The sequence below is a fragment of the Panthera uncia genome, assembly GCF_023721935.1.
Source record: "Panthera uncia isolate 11264 chromosome C1 unlocalized genomic scaffold, Puncia_PCG_1.0 HiC_scaffold_3, whole genome shotgun sequence".
Taxonomy (NCBI): Eukaryota; Metazoa; Chordata; class Mammalia; order Carnivora; family Felidae; genus Panthera; species Panthera uncia.
Genome location: NW_026057584.1, coordinates 53,629,340 through 53,648,463, shown reverse-complemented (window position 1 = coordinate 53,648,463; position 19,124 = coordinate 53,629,340). Strand labels below are relative to the sequence as shown.

The 19,124-nt window shown below is 38.5% G+C and overlaps 1 protein-coding gene across 6 annotated transcripts in view; it reads right to left on the bottom strand.

Moving 5' to 3' along the window:
• Positions 1-3,676: 3,676 nt before the first annotated feature.
• The window catches only part of ZNF385B (zinc finger protein 385B), a 317,841-nt gene continuing 302,393 nt past the window's right edge, over positions 3,677-19,124 (bottom strand). For 5 of the 6 annotated variants that reach the window (XM_049615419.1, XM_049615420.1, XM_049615423.1 and 2 more), the window contains 4 exons: positions 8,960-9,211; positions 7,461-7,639; positions 6,552-6,653; positions 3,677-5,077 (listed from right to left, as the gene is read on the bottom strand). In XM_049615419.1, the coding sequence (XP_049471376.1) occupies positions 4,859-5,077; positions 6,552-6,653; positions 7,461-7,639; positions 8,960-9,211 (752 nt within the window). In that variant the 3' untranslated portion in view covers positions 3,677-4,858. The remainder of the gene's footprint in view (positions 5,078-6,551; positions 6,654-7,460; positions 7,640-8,959; positions 9,212-19,124) is intronic. The other variant, XM_049615421.1, reaches the window with a different exon arrangement.

Genomic DNA, 19,124 nt, shown 5'->3' with positions numbered 1-19,124 from the left:
ATTTGAATTCAGGTCTTTTGAATGCAAATTGTGTGTTGTTCTTGTTTAATTCTCCTCCATCCTAATTTTAATTTTTCACTATAATAAATATGAAAAGGAGGTGCTGAATGTCTAGCTTGAGTGATCCTCTATAGATAAGTACATATGACATGAAGATACGATCACCGTATCTACAGAAGGGATCTGACAACCAAAGGTGTGATGCAGTATGAGTAGTTAGTAAAAGAATACATTGTATAGTAATTCTGGTTTTAGAAATTTTAGCCAAAGAAACCATTGTGATTCAGGTACCGTTATGTCTGCTTATGTGCCACACTGCATAGCTGCTGAGAGCCTACACCACATCGCTGATGAATTCCCCCATGGAGCTAATTACTTGGAGAGAGGAAGGAGGCAAAGATGAGCATCCCCCATGGAATTTGCTCTTGCACTACACAGCCCCACCTCAGTCGACCAAAGTATCAAAACTGAGCTTTTCCCAAAGAGGCCATATCATCTCTGACATTAATTGAGGGGCATCATATTAACAAAATCAGGATCTGGTGGAAGGAATGCTCTGAAAAGATGCCAGATTCCACATAGCAGACTACAGAGGAGAAACGTAATCCTTCTGCCTGTTACCCGAGGATGCTTGTGCTAATCAAGGATGTACGTCTCGATGCTGACTTAATCTTTGTCAAAGAGTTCCTGGTCATCTCTGCCTTCCTGCCATATCCTTCTCTCTGATGACACCCCAGGAAGTGGGTACCCGTTTCTCAAATCCCCCAAACTCAACCTCCTCAGTGAGTTGCTTCAGATTCCTGAGGGAATGTTAGCACAACAGGATTTCCACCTGATCATCTATCAGCTCTTTCTCCTTTGTTTTTTTTCCCACCGGGAATTCCCACGGTTCCCTTTCCCAGCTATATCAACTGCGGGGTAGTTCTCCTTAAAGCACTTTCTGAGAGAAAAATTCATAACCATTTCTGATCCGGAATATAAGAATTCTCTTAGGGCAGAGAAGGAGCAAACAAGGGGTGGTGTGTTTGGTGCATAATACAAATGAACACTTTGTTTTTTGCTTTTATGATAATTTAGGGCTGCTAAGCAGGGGTCGGTGTGGCTTTTGGAAAGGGGCATCTGTGGCTACCTTTTCCCGTGTCTGGGTCCTACCCAGTGTCCATATATCATTTTCTTTTATTTACTGCAGGTTCCTTCCTCTGCCTATTTGTGAGTACATCTCACAATGGGCCTTTAAAAGCTTGTTATTTAGTTGTGAATACCCAAGAGGTGACTTCTTTCCTGAAGAATCATGGTGCTTGAGATGAAGAGGAGTACTCTTGAGACCAGGGTTGCCAGATTTAGCAAATAAAACTACAGGCTTAAATTTGAATTTCAGATAAACAACAGAGATTTTCTTTATTATAAGTACATCCCCAATACTGCATCCTTTATTTCTGAGACACACTTATACTATGTGCAATACCTTACTAAAATGACTAAAATATTCTATTAAAAATTATTCCTCATTGACCTGAAATTCAAATTTAACTAGGTGTCTTGTATTTTATCCGGAAATTCTATCTGAGATCAATTTTCATACTCTACAGAGACCAGAACTGGGCTAGGTCAGAGTAAGCAGCACATTTTTTAAGTTTCCCAATTAGTGGAGGGGTAGAGTGGTAGTCTTTCCCCACTAAAAATGGCGTAGGAAGGGCTATGAGTTCAAATGTGCACATCCCTCAGGACTGACCCACTCTGCCACCTCAGAATCAGGGTGGATACGATATATCTGTTTGATAGTGCTTTATACATCATTACTTGAAGCTACTCCTGGCTTCTTTGGGAGGCAGGCATTTTAATTAATCGCTCTTCTTTTGTACTTCCTCCCCGAGGTGATTTTTCAAAATCTTTAACTATAAATCTAATCAGCAAATTCCTGGGTCTATTTAAATATTGACATTTAAAATTTTTTGAGGACGGCAGTAAACATTAATGAGATAGAGGAAAATGAAATATAATTGCTGTTGGAGTCCAGAAAAAAAATTCTCCTAAGTGTTAAACTGAAACACATTTTCTTCAGAGCATGATGTTTCTAAGCTATGTTTGAAGGTCCAACCATGGTTTAGTGTAACTAGTATAGAGTTCAAATGAGTCATATTAAAAAAAAAAAAAGAAAAAAAAGAAACTCAAATTCTGAATGTCAAACTGGAATTCTAATAGACTCTAACACTAACTTAATTATAAGCCTAGAATATTAAGGCCAACAATCTTTAAACAATTGGATAAACTCTTTGATAAAGGAAGCCTATCGCCATATATCACAGCTGTACTGTCATCCACTGGCTTTAACTTCTTAGAAATGAGAATTGAGGTCCCGCTCCACCCCAATTCTTCTCATTTTAAAGAATGGCATGGTTTGGACTTAAGGTGGGGCGGGAAAGGGGCTCTGTCATAGCTTTGTTACCACTCCCCTCAAAATTCTGTGGCAGAGTGGTAGATTAAAAATGGCCAGTCTTTGCTCTTTTTCACATTGAAAAGTGAATACTTTCCTTCTCCTTGAATCTGGATTGGCCTCCGTGACTTGCTCGATCCGTAGAATGCAGCATAAGTGACATGCTGGGAGTATTGAGACAATTTTGTACTTAAAAAAAATTTTTTTTTAATGTTTATTTTTGAGAGAGGGAGAGACAGAGCATGAGCAGGGGAGGGGCAGAGAGAGAGGGAGACACAGAATCCAAAGCAGGCTCCAGGCTCTGAGCTGTCAGCACAGAGCCCGACGTGGGACTCGAACTTGTGAACCAAGAGATCATGACCTGAGCCAAAGTCAGCCGCTTAACCAACTGAGCCACCCAGGTGTCCTGAGACAATTTTATAAGAAGCTTTTTGACTTTCACCCAGGCCTCTTGAAGTACTCTCTGTCTAGGAGTCCTGAGTTACTATGTAATTGCTTGAGACCACATAGCTGGAGAGGCCATGTGCAGTCCTCTGGTAACTGTTCCAATAAGAGTTCATACTTCTAGCCATCTCCATCAAGGCACACATGTGAGTGAAGCCATCTTGGGCCTCCAGACCAGCCTGCCCCACCCACTGCGTATTACCAACAGACTTCATATTGATGCCTCCAGGAATAGAAGAACAGCCCAGCCAAGCCTGGCTGGAGTTCTTGACCCCTGAAATCATGATATAATAAGATGGTTGTTATTTTAAGCCACTAAGTTTTGGAGTAGTTCATTAAGCAGCAAGAGATAGATAACCAGGACAAATAGTGACATATTGATCTTTACACTTAGAATGAGGTGGAAGAAAAAAAAAAAGGGCTGATGGGAAAAGGGGTTGGAGTGGAATGGAAGGAGATCACAAATGCCTCGGACACAAATGAAAGATGGGTTAGGGATTTAGAAGACTTTACAGCAGGTTAAAAAAAAATCAGAGTCACAAATTTTTATCAGGCTACTACTATGATTGGCCCGACTTCTTAGGGATTCAGAGGGAAAAGAGCAGTAAAGTCTTGCATCGTGCAGATGCTGTGAACAGTAATGAATAAACATGACAAATAAAAATGCTTCGAATAAGAGCTGAAAATGCTAAATACGTAAGGAGCAATCTTTGCACCTACTGAAAATCGTTCATCAGATGATTTCAAATTGGAGGTGTCTCAGGAGAAACGAACTTTGAAAACACAAACAGATTTTTATTTTTTGTACTTTTATTGAAAAGGTACATTTAAAAAAATACACAGACATTTTACCATTTACAGATTGCAGATATAGATGCTCTAAAAGAGTTCACTCTATTTTGTTGTTTTATGATGCCTCTTGCCCCTGATACCACAAACATTCCAGTCTTGTTGGTATCAGTTTAGAAAGGGGGGGCATGGGAGCGAGACCTGCAACATATTCAGTGAACAGAAAGACAAATTGTTCAATTATAAATTTTTTTTTATCTTCTGTACATTATTGCATTAGGGAGCCACAAAATTATGTAGCATTGTTAACAAATGAAAACAGGTTAAAAATGAAGAAGATAATTACGTAGAAATACATGGATTCATTGTCTCCTTGCAGAATGCACAAGAGGTGCAAGAATGTGCAATTGAGGAAGCTCTTTTTCTGGTTGTATACATTTGCTTAGCAACTCAAACTCGTGAGGAAGCTACAAAATAAGTTAAACAAAAATAGCAAACAGTAATTATAGCTATGTTATATGGCTTTCTAGTTCTTTTCAATATCACCAAACGAAACGTGAAATAAAGAAAATACATTATCTTTTGTTCTCTTAGAATTCAAGCTACTTTGCTTCCTAACATTTACACAGCGACTAAAAAAATGTTGGATTCAGACAAGAGATACAGATCTAGTACTACACAGGATACAACAGTACTTGGGTCTAAAACAGTACACAATCCCTGTCAACAATAGTACACCATGAAGGAAAACGTTGTGATCCGTTGGTAAGATGGGATCCACAAGCAAGCACTTGTGTTCATCTATTTTTGTTCCACACTAGAATGTGCTCAGTTGGATTCCAGAGTTATTTACAGACGTGGGAGGAAGACCCTAGTTTTCAAGTCTGTCAGGAAAATATTCCTTATCGTTTCTAAGCCAGATCACACCCATGGGAAAATAGTCAGAGGATGGTATATAGATATAGATATATATTTTTTTCTGACCAATACATTTGCAAGAAACCAAATATCTCAGATACACAAATCGAGGTCGGCAGGGGGTGGGGGGGGGTGGAGAACAGGGGGACAAAGCCTGTGCTGCTCAGATCCCTAATTTCGGGAGCGGTCCCTAAAAGCACTCTGGAGCCTAGTGATTTCTTAGTCTTTGGAGTCGGGGCCGGGGTGGTGCGCCGCGGGGCGGGCGGGCGGCGGTCAGTAGGGCGCGAACAGGATGGAGGCGGGCGTGGCGCGGATGGGCCCGTGGCCCGGCCGCAGCAGGGTGGGAGGTATGGCCGGCGCCTGGAACAGCGACGCCGACGGCCGGGGCGGCAGCGACAGCGCCGACGACACCGCCGCCGCCGCCGCCAGGGGCGACGACAGGAAGGCCGGGGCCAAAGGCTTCATCATGTCTTTCTGGAATGCAAGTTTTGCCTAGCGGAGGGAGAAAACCAGGGACGGGGTGGGGATAGTGTGTTGGGTGAGCGACACGGACGTTGAGAAGTCACATTATAAAAATCTTTACTCTCGGAAGTCAAGAAATTAGGTTCACAAAGCTGGTTGCAAAGGCTCTGGGCGTACCTTTACTTTGATCTGTTTCCATTTCAGCTCTTTTTTGGGGGCCTTTGCCCCTGGGCCCCGAGGACACGGAGGACACCGGAGGGCCTCTCTGAGTAGATACTAAAGCTATTTTATGCTGCTTCTCACAAAGAACAAGCAAACATACCCAGAAGGTTTCCTGCTTAAATAATGGAGCTCAGTTTAAAATTCTGACTTGTCCTAAACCACAGTGCAGCCTTGAGAGGGTTGTTTTGTTTTGTTTTTGAGAATGTGCATGACCTTTCACTTCTCTTTGAAGAGCCGCACAGGGTGAGCTAACTGAGGTTCAAGACATGAGGGACTCGTTAAAAGTCATGAAAACAGTCAGTTTACACCCCTCTCTCTGGCCACTTAAAGGGTGATCCCTGAAAAACTGCAACTGACTCAAATTTCTGTCGTTGGAAATGATTGTAAGTGCACCAGAAACGTTCTCTATTTAAAGGAACCCCAAGGTGGAACCTTCCTATAAAGTCAGAAATCAATCCTTAATTTCTCTCTTTTGCAATCAGGAGAAATCCTTAATTTCTCTCTTTTGCACACTGGATTTGTTTAATGCAGGTAACACCTGCTTGCAGCATCAGATGGAGGCTTTGCAGAAGCTGGGAGCATCGCCTCCAGCTGGCCAATCCGGTTTCAACCTCAAATGGAATGCCACACTGGGCTAAGTCCCAGGGAGATTATGAAATCCATCCATCTGGGTATTTATATGACATCTATTGCTGGCGCCCCTGGGTATTTTTGCAAAGAAAGTGAAAACAACACATATTGAGAGCAGGTAGGACAGGCTGAATACCAGCATGCCTGCTAGACAAGGAAAGAGAGTAATATAAACACTCACTTTAATTTCTGGAGGCAGGGGCACGTGGGGGTGGAGAGGGGAGATGGAGGAGGGAGAAGAGGGAGAGCCCTCTAGAAAGGGAGAAGGCATTAAATGGAGTTTTGTTTTAGGAAAGCAAGCCCCCTTCCCAGGTACAGCACATTCCAGGATTCCTCAGGCATTACTTGTCTTTGTTCCTGAGCCTTTATTTTTCTTTATAAGCTAAAGAAGGCAGCCTTTTGGAAAAGGTTCCTGGTAATGAGTAAGGGATTAGCCTTTAAAGAGGTTCAGTTTCTCTTCTGTAAAGAAGCTTCCTTCAAGGTGCCCTACAGCAGGGACTAAGCAGTTCATCCTAAAACTTCTGTCTGGGAGGGCTATTTAAATTCAAAACCTTTCAGGACCAATTAGTTGCTAGACCCTCCTAAACCACAGTCCCTGCCCAAGCCAGCAAGGCAAACCCACAAAACAGGTGAGCAGGTGAGGTGAACTTACTGCTAAAATGCTCGGGCTCCGCTGGAGTTTGTTGTAAGGGCTGTATTTCGGCTTCAGTGGCTTCCCTGCAACTCGATCCTTATGCCTTCGGCTAGAAATGTGCTGAAAAAAGTTTGATGCATTAGCTGAATCTAAATGTGAGCTTTATTCCACCTAAAATATAACTCCTAGATAGAGATAGCTGGTCACTCCATTCCCGGTTCTAAGTCCACAGTTCCAAGGTGGTTTGAATAAGATCACTGCGCTCTTGAAATTAAGACTTGCTCCCCACTCAATTTTTTTTTAATGTTTATTTTTGATAGAGAGAGATTGAGAGCACAAGCAGGGGAGTTTCAAAGAGAGAGGGAGACAGAGGATCTGTGGGCTCTGTGCTGGCAGTAGACAGTCCGATGTGGGGCTCAAATTCAAGAATCATGAGATCATGACCTGGGCCAAAGTTGGACGTTTAACCAACTGAGCCACCCAGGTGCCTTCCCTGCACCCTACCCCCCCAATTGTAATGCCTCTATTCCTTTCCTTTCTCTGTAGTACTTACCCTGCTTTGCCTGTTGTTACTGCCATGACTAATGAATCTGTCTCCATAAACAGATTTTGGGTCTTTGAAAGACAGGCTGAACATCTTGCCTTCCAGAAGTTCCTGCTTGACTACAAGCTCCAGATGACTGCTGTGCTTATCTGTCCCTAACACCTATCCTGGATCTGACTTACAGTAAAAGTACCCACTTTTGTGGGTACGTGAGTATTTGGTGCTTTTTCTTTCGGTAGCATCTGCATGTTGTATCTTGTGTGCCTCATATAAAGGTTAGTAAATTTATCTGTAAGCATAGTGAGAACCATTACATAGATTAGATACAAAATCAAGTGGTGACCCAAACAACAGTGGATACTAATCAATTCAGGATACATTACCTGTTTGAGTTGAATTTCTGAATTAACATGAACATCACAGATTTCACAATGAAATGTCTTATTTTGTAGTCCTGACCCCTTACTGCCATTCTGCATCTTTAATCTTGATCCAGGTCTAGGATAGGACTTAATTGGACCAGCCCCATTACGAGCTTCCACCATGGTCTTGTGTTTAGATCCTAAAACAGAAAGAGACATATGGTAAATAGCTATTGAAGAACAGAATACATCTATGAACAACTCTTTGTTTTCTTACCCTTGAGAAGTTTATCTTCAGGATGAATTTCTCATTGCTTTTTTTAAAAAAATAATCATTTTAAAGCTGATTACAAACACTTTTTATTTATTATAAACAATAATGCTGCTTATTTGACACATTTTCATTGTAAAAAATGGGAAAACATGAGTCCATTAGAAGGAAAATATGGAAAATATACAGAAGCATAAAGAAAATAAAGATTCTATGTTTTCACCACTCAGAGATTACCACTGTTATCATTTTAGTTAAAAAAATTTTTTTTAACATTTTACTTATTTTTGAGAGACAGAGACAGAGTGCAAGCAGGAGGGAGGGACAGAGAGAGGGAGACAGAATCTGAGCAGGCTCCAGGCTCTGAGCTGTCAGCACAGAGCCTGACAGGGGTCTTGAACCCACTAACCGTGAGATCATGATCTGAGCTGAAGTCGGACACTTAACCGACTGAGCCACCCAGGTGCCCTTCAGTTTAGTTTTTTATTCACGTTTTGTTTTGTTTGTATATTAAAGGTATATATTTTTTTCAAAATTGGGATCATACTAGTTAAATATCCTGAAAATTTCACATAGCAAATCATATACTTTTTAAAATAATTACATTAAAAAAACTTTTTTAACGTTTATTTATTATTGAGAGACGAGAGAGACAGAGCGTGAGCATGGGAGGGTCAAAGAGAGGGGGAGACACAGAATCTGAAGCAGGCTCCAGGCTCCAAGCTAGAGCCCGACACAGGGCTCAAACTTACAAGCCACAAGATCATGACGTGAGCCGAAGTCGGACGCTCAACTGACTGAGCCATCCAGGCGCCCCATAAAGTAATTACATTTTAATGACTGAGTAATATATACTCTCATATTGGGTTCCTATAGTTTATTCGACATTTCTCTACTGAGGGACTTTTAAATTGTTTCCCCCTTTTTTTCCTAAGTGTGTTGCAGTGAACATTGTGCATAGATATTTATCTTCATCTCTGTCACTTCATCATAATGAGTTTTGGGAAATATTAGATGCTTTTGAGAAAATAAAGAACAGAATAAGTTTTATCTTCAACTTGCTTTAAGCTTTTGCCTGCTGTTTCCAAAGTTATCATATCATACTTTTCTTAAAATCAGTCTTTTGAATCAAAAAAGCAGAGAAGACATTGAACAAACCCAACGTTTGAACAACAAAAGATACGGTATTCTGAAGGGAAAGGTTGGTTTTGTTACAAACATTATTTAAATTCAAACGATAGCTGCTAACCTGTGTTGTGTGCCTCTAGCTGTGACAGGGAGTTCACAGCCACTTTGCATAGTGAACAATACAGTAATTTTTTGGCTTTTTCTTCTTCTGATTCAGAAACGGTACAGGTACCGGGAGCTCCATTCGTGCTCTTTGAGGGAGAAGTGGCTGCTCCAGGTGGCAGGGGTGTTGTGCCTGATTTGAGGAGAAATGGGCCACCTTCAGAGCTTGATGGCTGACTGGAACTGTTGACTTTTAACTTCCCTTTATCTTCTAAGAGAGACACAGAAAGATCGTATTAAAGCTTCGTACATGGTATAAACACAGACAAATTAATGTAAAAGGAATTAAAACTAGAAATTTGATTGTTAGGTGTAGTTTTAATCTCCAGATTGAAAAATAGCTCCATGCCATCAATTTCCAATATCAGCTCACCCTAAAAATATGATGACTTATGAAACATGACTTTTTTCTCCCACTGGCAGCAGGTAACTTTCTGATAGCCTTCGGTTGTAAATTAAGCTCCACAGAGGTCTTTAATATATAGGAAAACCAACTACCTTCCAATACGGTTACATGATATGATGGTAACATGAAATAAGTCATAAATAGGACATTAATTAGGACATAAATATAAAGCTAAAACTCAATTTTTATACCAAGTTAAAATTTTAACATTGGGGTGTTGGGGTATAGGTGAGGGAAGACATATGGTTAATTTTGGTTATGATTAGTTAAGTTTCTGCTGCTCTTCGAATGGCAAAGTGATTTATCTAAAATACAAGATGCAAAGATTTCATTCATTGTACTTAATACTGCCAGTCTAAATTATAAGATTTTTCTTTTAAGTAAATTCTACCCCCAACGTGGGGCTCAAACTCATGACCCTGAGATCAAGAGTTGCATGCTCCTGAGTCAGCCAGCCATCCCTAAGTCATAAATTCTAAGTAATGACATTAACCAGAAGCACAATAATGAGGATTAGCCAAATCATTTACAGACATCTTGGCATTTTGATCATGTAGCTACTAAATGCTTACAATTCTCAAGGCCCATGGTGCAAGCTATAAGAAGGATCAGAGTGACTTTAACAGAATCTAACTCATAGGGGTTCATTTGCTATTCAATACAGGTTCTATTCAGTGGCCCCTTTGGGAAAGAAACTGGAACTTCATAGGCAACAGCCCAATCCATCACACATGTAAGCTGAGTAGAGCCGGTGCTTTTAGAAAATGTTTATACATACGCTGATAAACTCGTATTAAGAGAAGAAGGAAATGAAAACTAACACTTTTTTGTTAATTGCCCTAGCTAACTTGGAACTGTGTACCATGGGCCTGGATCACCAAGAGGGAAGGAGTGAGTAGGGGAACAGCAACCTGATAGTGTGTGTCTGTTCTGCATATGGGGCAAAGCCAGCACTTACATATACACCAAAAATACCAGCAGATCATATTTCTATGTGTTTGATTTAGGTATCAACAGTTCATTTCCATCCTTTTCCTGCATTGGATCCATCTGGGTCAAGACTAGCAGATTCTATAGCTGAATTCCAGATCTGGATTGTGTTTGGAATAAATGAATGCTCAGATCTCTTTTATCCTTGGGTTTCACAATCTATATATTCCTTTCCAGCAAGTTTATTAAGACTTCAGGATGCCATAAAGTATGATGGAAAAGATCTTAGACTTTTACTAAACAGACCTCCACAGTATGAGAGAAGGGACTAAAATCAATCTTCCTAAATGGTAATACTAAGTAAATTAGATTGAAAATTATTTCTGGCTTAGAATTCCCTCACCTATAAGGATCCCTTAGATTGATTTTACAATTTTATAGAATTCACAAAGCAGTGAAATAATTCAGTAATCTTAACATTTGCTCCCATGGAATTACTCTGTTTCTTGTGATAGAAACCTAAATTATTGCATGGTAAAATCTTTTCATATAAATTTGACCTAAGGAATCTGACCTGTTTTAGTCATTTACTCATTCTCTCTCTTATTCATATTTATTTTATTGTCCCTTATATTGGTCTCCCTCATATGTTCTTACAGTTTTATAGAACGGTACAACTTACAAAGTGCTATCACTTACATTGTCTTATTATCTCTCATAACAAAATTGTGAAATAGGTAGGGCTGAAAATAATTAGTCCTATCTTGTTTTTTTAATTTTTTTAAAGTTTATTTATTTATTTTGAGAGAGAGAGAGGAAGAGAGAGAAATCTCAAGCAGGAGCTTGATCCCACAAACTGTGAGATCATAACCTGAGCCTAAAACAAGAGTCGGACACTTAACCAAGTGAGTCACCCAGGCACCCCAGTCATTCCTATCTTAAAGACGAGAAAACTAAGGCTCATCAAAATTGAATAATGTCCCACAGATTGGTAGGTGGCATAAATGAGCATGATGTTTTCTCTAACTATTCACTGGGTAGTGTATTAATCTTCCTGCACAAAGGGTGGACTTCATATGGCATCAACACTATAAAAGGCATATAATGGTCACTGGAGATGTGATAAAGCTCTTGCTTCATTTAGTTTTAAGGCATATTTGCCTTAAATGAAAATATCTATCCTCTTCAACAAATTATTCAGGTTACATTGAGAATATGGACAAAATTATTTTTTTCCTCTTTATTCCTATTTCTTTAAGAAAAATTAAACAGATTTCCTTTCTATATCTCCTTTTCAGAAGAGGTCATTTATTCATTAACAAATGAATATTAGCAAAATGCTAATTACTGACAATGTGCTAGACACTGAAGAGAATAGTAAATAAAGTAGGTATAGACTTTAAGAAAATTAAAGGTTAGCAGGGGAAGTGAGATAGTCATTCAGAGATCTCTAATTTATGAGAGCTTGGAGCAGGAAGTGATTTCTTCTGGTTAGGAAGAAAGAGACATTCTTCATAAAGGAAGTGATATTTTGGCCAGATTTTGCAGGTGAGATTTAGATAAGAATAGAATAAGGTGAGAAAGAGTAGGAAGTGAATGCTTACAGGTGGAAACATAAGGAAATGCTTAGGTGTTAGAAAACTTGGGGTTTGCTTGAATACCTACTAGTTCAGCATAGATGATGGCAACAGGTGTAATGAGAGATATTATAAAGGTGAATTGAATCAGAAGGTAGAGAATATCTTAAAACTAGTAAAATGGATGCCAAGGGAGGCCATTTTCCTTTAAAAATATTAAGACATATGGTATATTTAACATTTACATAAATTATGTTTTAGTTTTTATCCTCTAGGTAGGCCAGAGTCTTAATCTTTGTGAATAGTAGGTATCAATTTTGCTTTGACAATGTGTAAATGGTTCCATCATATTGAGGAAATTCTGCCATTGGATTGAGACTAGCTAGTTAATGAAATAGATCCTAAAACCACTAAGCAATACTAGATTTAAATTTTGGCATTCTTTCTGGATGTGTAAATTTATAAGCTTTGAAGCCTAATTTTATTATTTCTCATTTTAATTGTTTTATATTTTTATCGAAATCCATTATATTATTAATTCTTTATTTATTCTATATATTATTCTTTCCTTATTGGCATTTTTAAAGCCTCCTTATTTTGTGTATTTGAAAGTTTAATTAATGTATTGTTTACTTCTGTTTCTTTTAATAAAGATGCATGTCATGTGGAACTTCTGGTTAATATGAATTCTATTTTCAAGTATTCCCTCACCTAATGTTAATTAGCAGGTTCTTCTGACTGTCTTCATTATTTTCTGATTACTTAAATGCCTTTTTTAAGGTTTCATCCTACAGGACTGGGAAGCAAAATTTGCTTAGCTACATCAGAATTACCCTTTGTAACAAATGTCTGTAATTTATGCATCCAAGTGAATTTAATTCTTCAAAGTGGCGATCCACATTGATTCCCTTATTTTCCAAAGTTCTAAGCATTTTGAAAACCTCTTGTTTTGGAACTGTTTTCATATCTACTTGATAAACCATGTGAAGGAAATCAGTCTTCACTATTTATTTATCATAGTTATTTTTTACAACAAAACTTTACTCAGGTTAACCCACCTATTCCTCAAACTTAGCACTATATCCCTGAAACACAGGCTCAGGGGACTAATAAGCTAACACAGATGATGAAAAGAACATGGAAGTTCTTTATTTTTAAGTTTATTTTTATTTATTTGGAGAGAGAGAGAGAGAGAGCAAGCAGGGGAGGGACAGAGAGAGAGGGAGACAGAATCCTGAGCTAACAGCACAGAGCTAACAGCACAGAGCCTGCTGCAGGGCTGTAGCTTACCAACTGCGATATCATGACCTAAGCCTAAATCAAGAGTTGGATGCTTAACCGACTGAGTCACCCAGGTGCCTCAGTACATGTGAACGTCTAAAAGCAGTTTTCAGAAACTAATCCTGTTGGTAACAAGAAGACTCATGTCCTTGTATAGGTCTTAATTTAAAAACAATCAAAATAGTATTTTAACTACATTATAGATCAATATATATATATTTTGCAGTGTAACTTTGGAAGCTATAGCCCAATTTTTATGAGTCTGCTTACAAGGTTTAATCTTCAGCTTAATATTATTAATATAAGTTTTTTCTAACCAGGTTTCAATGGTTTAATAATAGATACATGATATACACAATAAATATATGCTCAATGTAGAAAATAAAGTCAGACAAAAAAAAAAAAAAAAAAGAAAAGAAAAATCACCCATGATTCCATCACCTATAATAAGTCAGCAAAGTTTTCTGTAAACATATTAAGCTTCATGGGCCATATTATTGCAGCTACTAAGCTTTGCTATGATAGCAGGAAAGCAGCCACCAGTATGGCTGTGATCTAACAAAACTTTATTTACGAAAGTAGGCAAGCATGCTAGATTTAGCTCTCAGGTAGTAGTCTGCCAACACTTGACCTAGATTATTAAAATGATACCTGTTACTTCACAATTTACACAATACTACATGTGAATAGATGGAAACATGCTGTAACTCACATTTTTCAAATGGCAATAAATCAAGAATATCTTTCCATGTCAGTAAATGTAGAATTGGATCATGATTTATAACAAATGATATTTACCTATATGGATGTACTATAATTTATCTAAATAATCTTTTGTTATTTGGGTTACTTCTGGTTTGCACTCTTACAATGTTAAAAAGATACTGAATGGGAGTTTGGTTGCCTCAGAATGAAGGACATGACCCTAACTGAAAGCAGTTCGCATCAAATATCTTAGCATCTTAGAGAAAGTCCCCAAGAGACCCCCAGACACATACTTGTAGCATTTATAAGAAGCAGTAAAACTTATCCTGCTACCAACATCCTATCATGCACTTCCCTAGACTATATAAGGATTGGAGGACTCACTGGCATCATGAGCTTCTGTCCTGGTTAGATGTTTCTGAATTTAGTCAAAGTGGTAAAGCCAGAAGTGCATGTAAGAAGAGACACTGGCATCTCATTTTCTAGTCTGGCAACTTATGACCTTAGTGATCCACCCCTCATCCCAGGTGAAGTAGGGGATAGGAAGGTTGGGGAGACGAGCTGGACCAAGAAAGGGTCAGGAGCTGAAGGACCTGTAATCTCAGTTTGGCATGTCAAGGTTGGATGAGTTTTCTTAGGGTCCATAGGGCATCTTGAAAGGTGGTCAGGCTCGAGATCTGTTATTGGTACCTGACACAAGAAAGCTGATCACTAGGATGCTGGCAGTAAGAGGCTGAGGAGTGGAGCTCTGGTGTTAGGAGCTGAGGAAGGACTGAAAGACCCACACGAAGACCTTACACATGGTCCTCGAGAGAGAGAGACAGGGCATCTGGACACCTGCCATGCAGAGGGAATCAATGATTGTCGTTAAGCACAAAATCATTGGCCCTTCTTTTATTTTCATTTGTCTTCTCTAATGCCTTCTCCTATCCCTAACAATTGGAACGGGCAAGAACTAGAAATTATAGGTTGGGGAAGAAGAGACGAACACACTATGGCCTTTCCCATGGTCCAACCTGAGCCAGGAAGAAGGAAGTGTTCAGCTGGATAAAGAGCCTAAAGTTTCAATAAGACGAGACTTTCTGATATCTGATAATATTTCTGAGGAATGAGAAAGGGATATTCAATAGAGTATACTGGCAATCATATTTGCACTCCACTGAATTCATATATTCAGTAAATCAGTTTTATAAATAGTACTGCATATAGACATCTCTGCATACTTGCCCAATAATTTCCTTAGGACCTAAACCCTGAAGAGGACTTACTGGCACAAAGAGCATGTTTTAACTTGTAATGCACGTTGCCAAACTGCACCCCAGAATGGTTGCACAAACTAATGCTCTTAGAGCTCTCTGTCTGTAAGAGAGTGCCAGCTTCCCTGTACCTTTAACCAGCCTAATTATCCACTGCCTTTGCCAATCTGACAGATAAAATACAGTACCTCATTGTTAACTTGATTTTCATTTTTTTTTATATAAAGGGGTTGGATATCTTTTCATTAGATTAATAATGATTTGTGTTTCAAAGTAATTTAAAAAAATTCTTAATTCTGAAAGGGAACAAACTCTTGAACTAAATACATTTTTGAGAGTTAAAAAATTTTACCCTTAGTAAGAAGTAAACTTTACCATAATAACAAGCTTTCTCTTACACACAACTAGTAATGTTGTTTGGAGCATCGTTCTTAGAAGCTGAATTCAGAGGCTCAATACTATTTAGGAAAGTTTACTTTTATGTAAAGCAAAAAATTAGCCTAATGATTACTCCGGGCAGTTATATCTGACAGTGAGAGTAGTAGTAACAATTGTAATCCCAACTCAATAGCTGACACTATTTCAATACTCACTGTAGCCCAAGCACTGTGTTAAGAACTTATATTCATTATCTCATTTATTTTTCACATATACTAATATGGTAGATAATGTTCCTATCTGTACCATTTAATTTCCTTTTTTGCTTATATACTTATGTAACTTATATACTATAAGGTACATAAAATTTAATGAATTTCTTCATATGTATACATTTGTTGAAACAGAAGATGTATGGGAAATATGAGATACAAGATACTGATATCTAAGATATACAGATGTTTCCACCATCCTAGAAATCTCCCTTGAACTCCCAATCAGTTGGTGTTTGCATTCCCTCCAAAGGTAACCACCATTCTCATTTCTATCGACTTAGATCAGTTTTGCCTATTTTTGAACTTCATAAGAGTGTAATCACACAATATGTATTCTTTTTGTGTTTGGCTTCTTTCACTCAACATTATGTGTATCAGATTCATCCATGTTGTACATAGAAGTTTGTTTTTTTCGAATTGCTGGAGAGTATTCCATTGTATGACTGTGCCACCATTTATTTATTTTAGTATTGATAAACATTTGGGATATTTTTAGTTTTTGGTTATTCTTATATATGTTTTTGGTAGACATAAAGACTCATTTATGTCATATATATATATATGGGAATAGAATTGCTGGGCCATTAGATGGATAGATCTAATTTATCTGCCTATCTATCTATCTATCTATCTATCATCTATCAGGTATCTATCTCTATCAATATATATCTAGCTTTCATAGATTCTGAAATGGTTTTCCCAAATGGTTGTACTGATTTATATTCCTACCAGCAATGCGTGAGAATTCCGGTTGTTCTGCATCATCCCTAACACATGGTATCAGTATTGTGTATTGTCAGTCCTTTTGGTTGTAGCCATTCAGGTGGAGGTGTAGTGGTGTCTTATTGAATAGGTTTTCATTCATATTTCCCTACTGACTAATGGAATTGAACACCTTTGCCTATTTTTATTGGTTGATTACATACCTTCTTTGGTGAAGTGCTTGGTCAAATCTTGTGCTCATTTTTCCCCCCCTAACTTGAGACAAGTGCTCGGGAAACCAAGGACACAACTTTAACAGAATTATTCTTTGTACTTTCTGAGGTCACCAAAATATACTGCTTGTCACTTCTTTGTACAATTACATTTTCCTTTTTATACTTAATATTTCACTAGAAGGAACTAGCAATAGAGGCATGCAGTGAAAGGACCGCGGGTCATATGCTTTCCTATATTCACAAGCACTTTGTCCAACATCTCATTATTATTGCAAAAAACAAAGCAATGCCCACATTACTGCTTAACACTCACTAAACCAAGTTAGGACACTTTGATAAGGAATTCTGAAATCGTTCTCCTCTGTTTTATCTTCCCATTTTCTGAATAATGAGAAATTGATGGGTGTCAGCCACAGTACGTACTTTCTTACTAGTTATGCAGTCTTGAGAGAGATGAGGCTAAAAAGCCGACAGGGCTCTGTGTCAGACCAAAAAAACCCCCAAACCCCAAATCAAATAATATTGCAAATCTGTATGTTTGTCGATTGGTGTAACTGTAGAAGTCTTCCTAACTCCTTGCTTCATTTGTCCTCTCCTTATCTACACGTTTGACACAGTAAAAGTGACGGAAGCCACCAACTGATGACAGATATTTTAAAGCTCAAAGTGGAGTGCATTAAGATAGTTAATGGATTCTGGAGGGGAGGGGGTAGAAAAGGCAGCAGCACACAAACTACAAGATGAACAAGCCAGTTTGGTACCTTGGAGTCCTTTGCTAAACAAAATGTAATAAAAGATGGACAGATGCTAGCACATCACTCTATTGGTGGATGCACAAAGAAAGGGATATTCATTTGTAGTATAGCAGGACTGCACTAAAAGAGCACGAAGGAAAGACCAACCCTGCAGATAACAATCAGATACAGCAGTCACTCTACCTCCTTTTGTTTATTAGATGTTTTCCTGGAATGTATGTGCAAAAAGACCTTGAACTATTTGAATGCACTATTTAAAAGATTTTTTTTTGAAACAGAGTTCTTTTGGCAATGCAATAATCCCATACCTTTATTTTAAAATTCTATGATCTTACGGATTAGATTTGCTTAAATTAGAAACATCTATAGTGAAGAGTTATATACCTGAAGAACAGGTCAATAAATCAGACAAATGGGAAAAAAGTGATTCTATTAAAGGGAAGAAACACAGTCAGTCAGCTTCCCCATGGAAAAATGTATCCTTCTTAAGTTCCCTACTGATATCACCAACCTCTCATTAGCAAATGTCTGGTCTCCCGTTTTGTAGAGAAATGAGGAAGCTGAATGAGTTTGTCCCTGATGTTACATTTTCTTCTGTCTGCACCTATTTTCTTTACATCTCTGAGGAAGAGGTATATACTTCCACCTGTCTCTCTATCTTTTACATTTCTTCTCTCTTTCCTATAGTTTTGGCTACTTTCTTTGTACTGGGTTCTTTCTTTCTGTTTACAAAATGCTGAAAACTCCATGTTCCAACAGTCATTCCCTGACTTGGTTCATTGCTGGAGTGTTCCACTATCTTCCCTCTGGTGCAGGACTTAAGTGGTCATGGGATGTGGTTCTCCCACTTCCTTTCTTCCTGTTTATCCTTACCTTCCTGCAAAACCCATGGTGTCTCTCCAGTCTTCCCGTGTATTGGGTACAAGTCTCTTCCTGAAATGCTTTTCCCCCTTGATGCCCACAACCACTGGCCTTGCCTGGTTCTCTAAGCCTTACTCTAGGTCCCCTTCACCAGCTCCTGTTCTTTTGCCTGCCCCTAAGTGTTGGCATGACTCAAGATTGCACTCATGTCCTCTTTTGGGTGTTATATGATCTAATTCATTCCAATAACCTCTTCTAGCACATTGACATAGATTCCTAAATCCATAGGTGAAATCTCTACATTCCTCGCAGGTTCGAGATGTTTTGCCCCTAATAGTCTGTGGGACATCTATTTTTAGAAGTTTCATGCATATTTCAAATTCAACATGCCTGGTACTGAATGAATTATATGTTCCACATAAGGGCCCTTCCAAGCAGTCCCCATTTTAATCAATGACATTACTAGTTGTATGTCAGGCCTGCCAGCAATAACTCTTGAATTCTTCCTTCTCTTAGCTTCTATGTGTAATAAATGGCCTAAGTTTATTGATATTATCTTCTAAATATTTATTCTATCAGCCTTATCCAGCAGACATTGACTCAGCATCTACTGTGTGCCACTGCTTCATTTTAGGCCCTCAATATTCACTGTGGATTACTATAAAATTTCTTTCTAGATCATACTACCTCTAGTCCCCAAGCCCATCTCCTCTCTTTTCCCCTTCCGTATGTTCTCATAAACCTCTTCATATAATTATATGT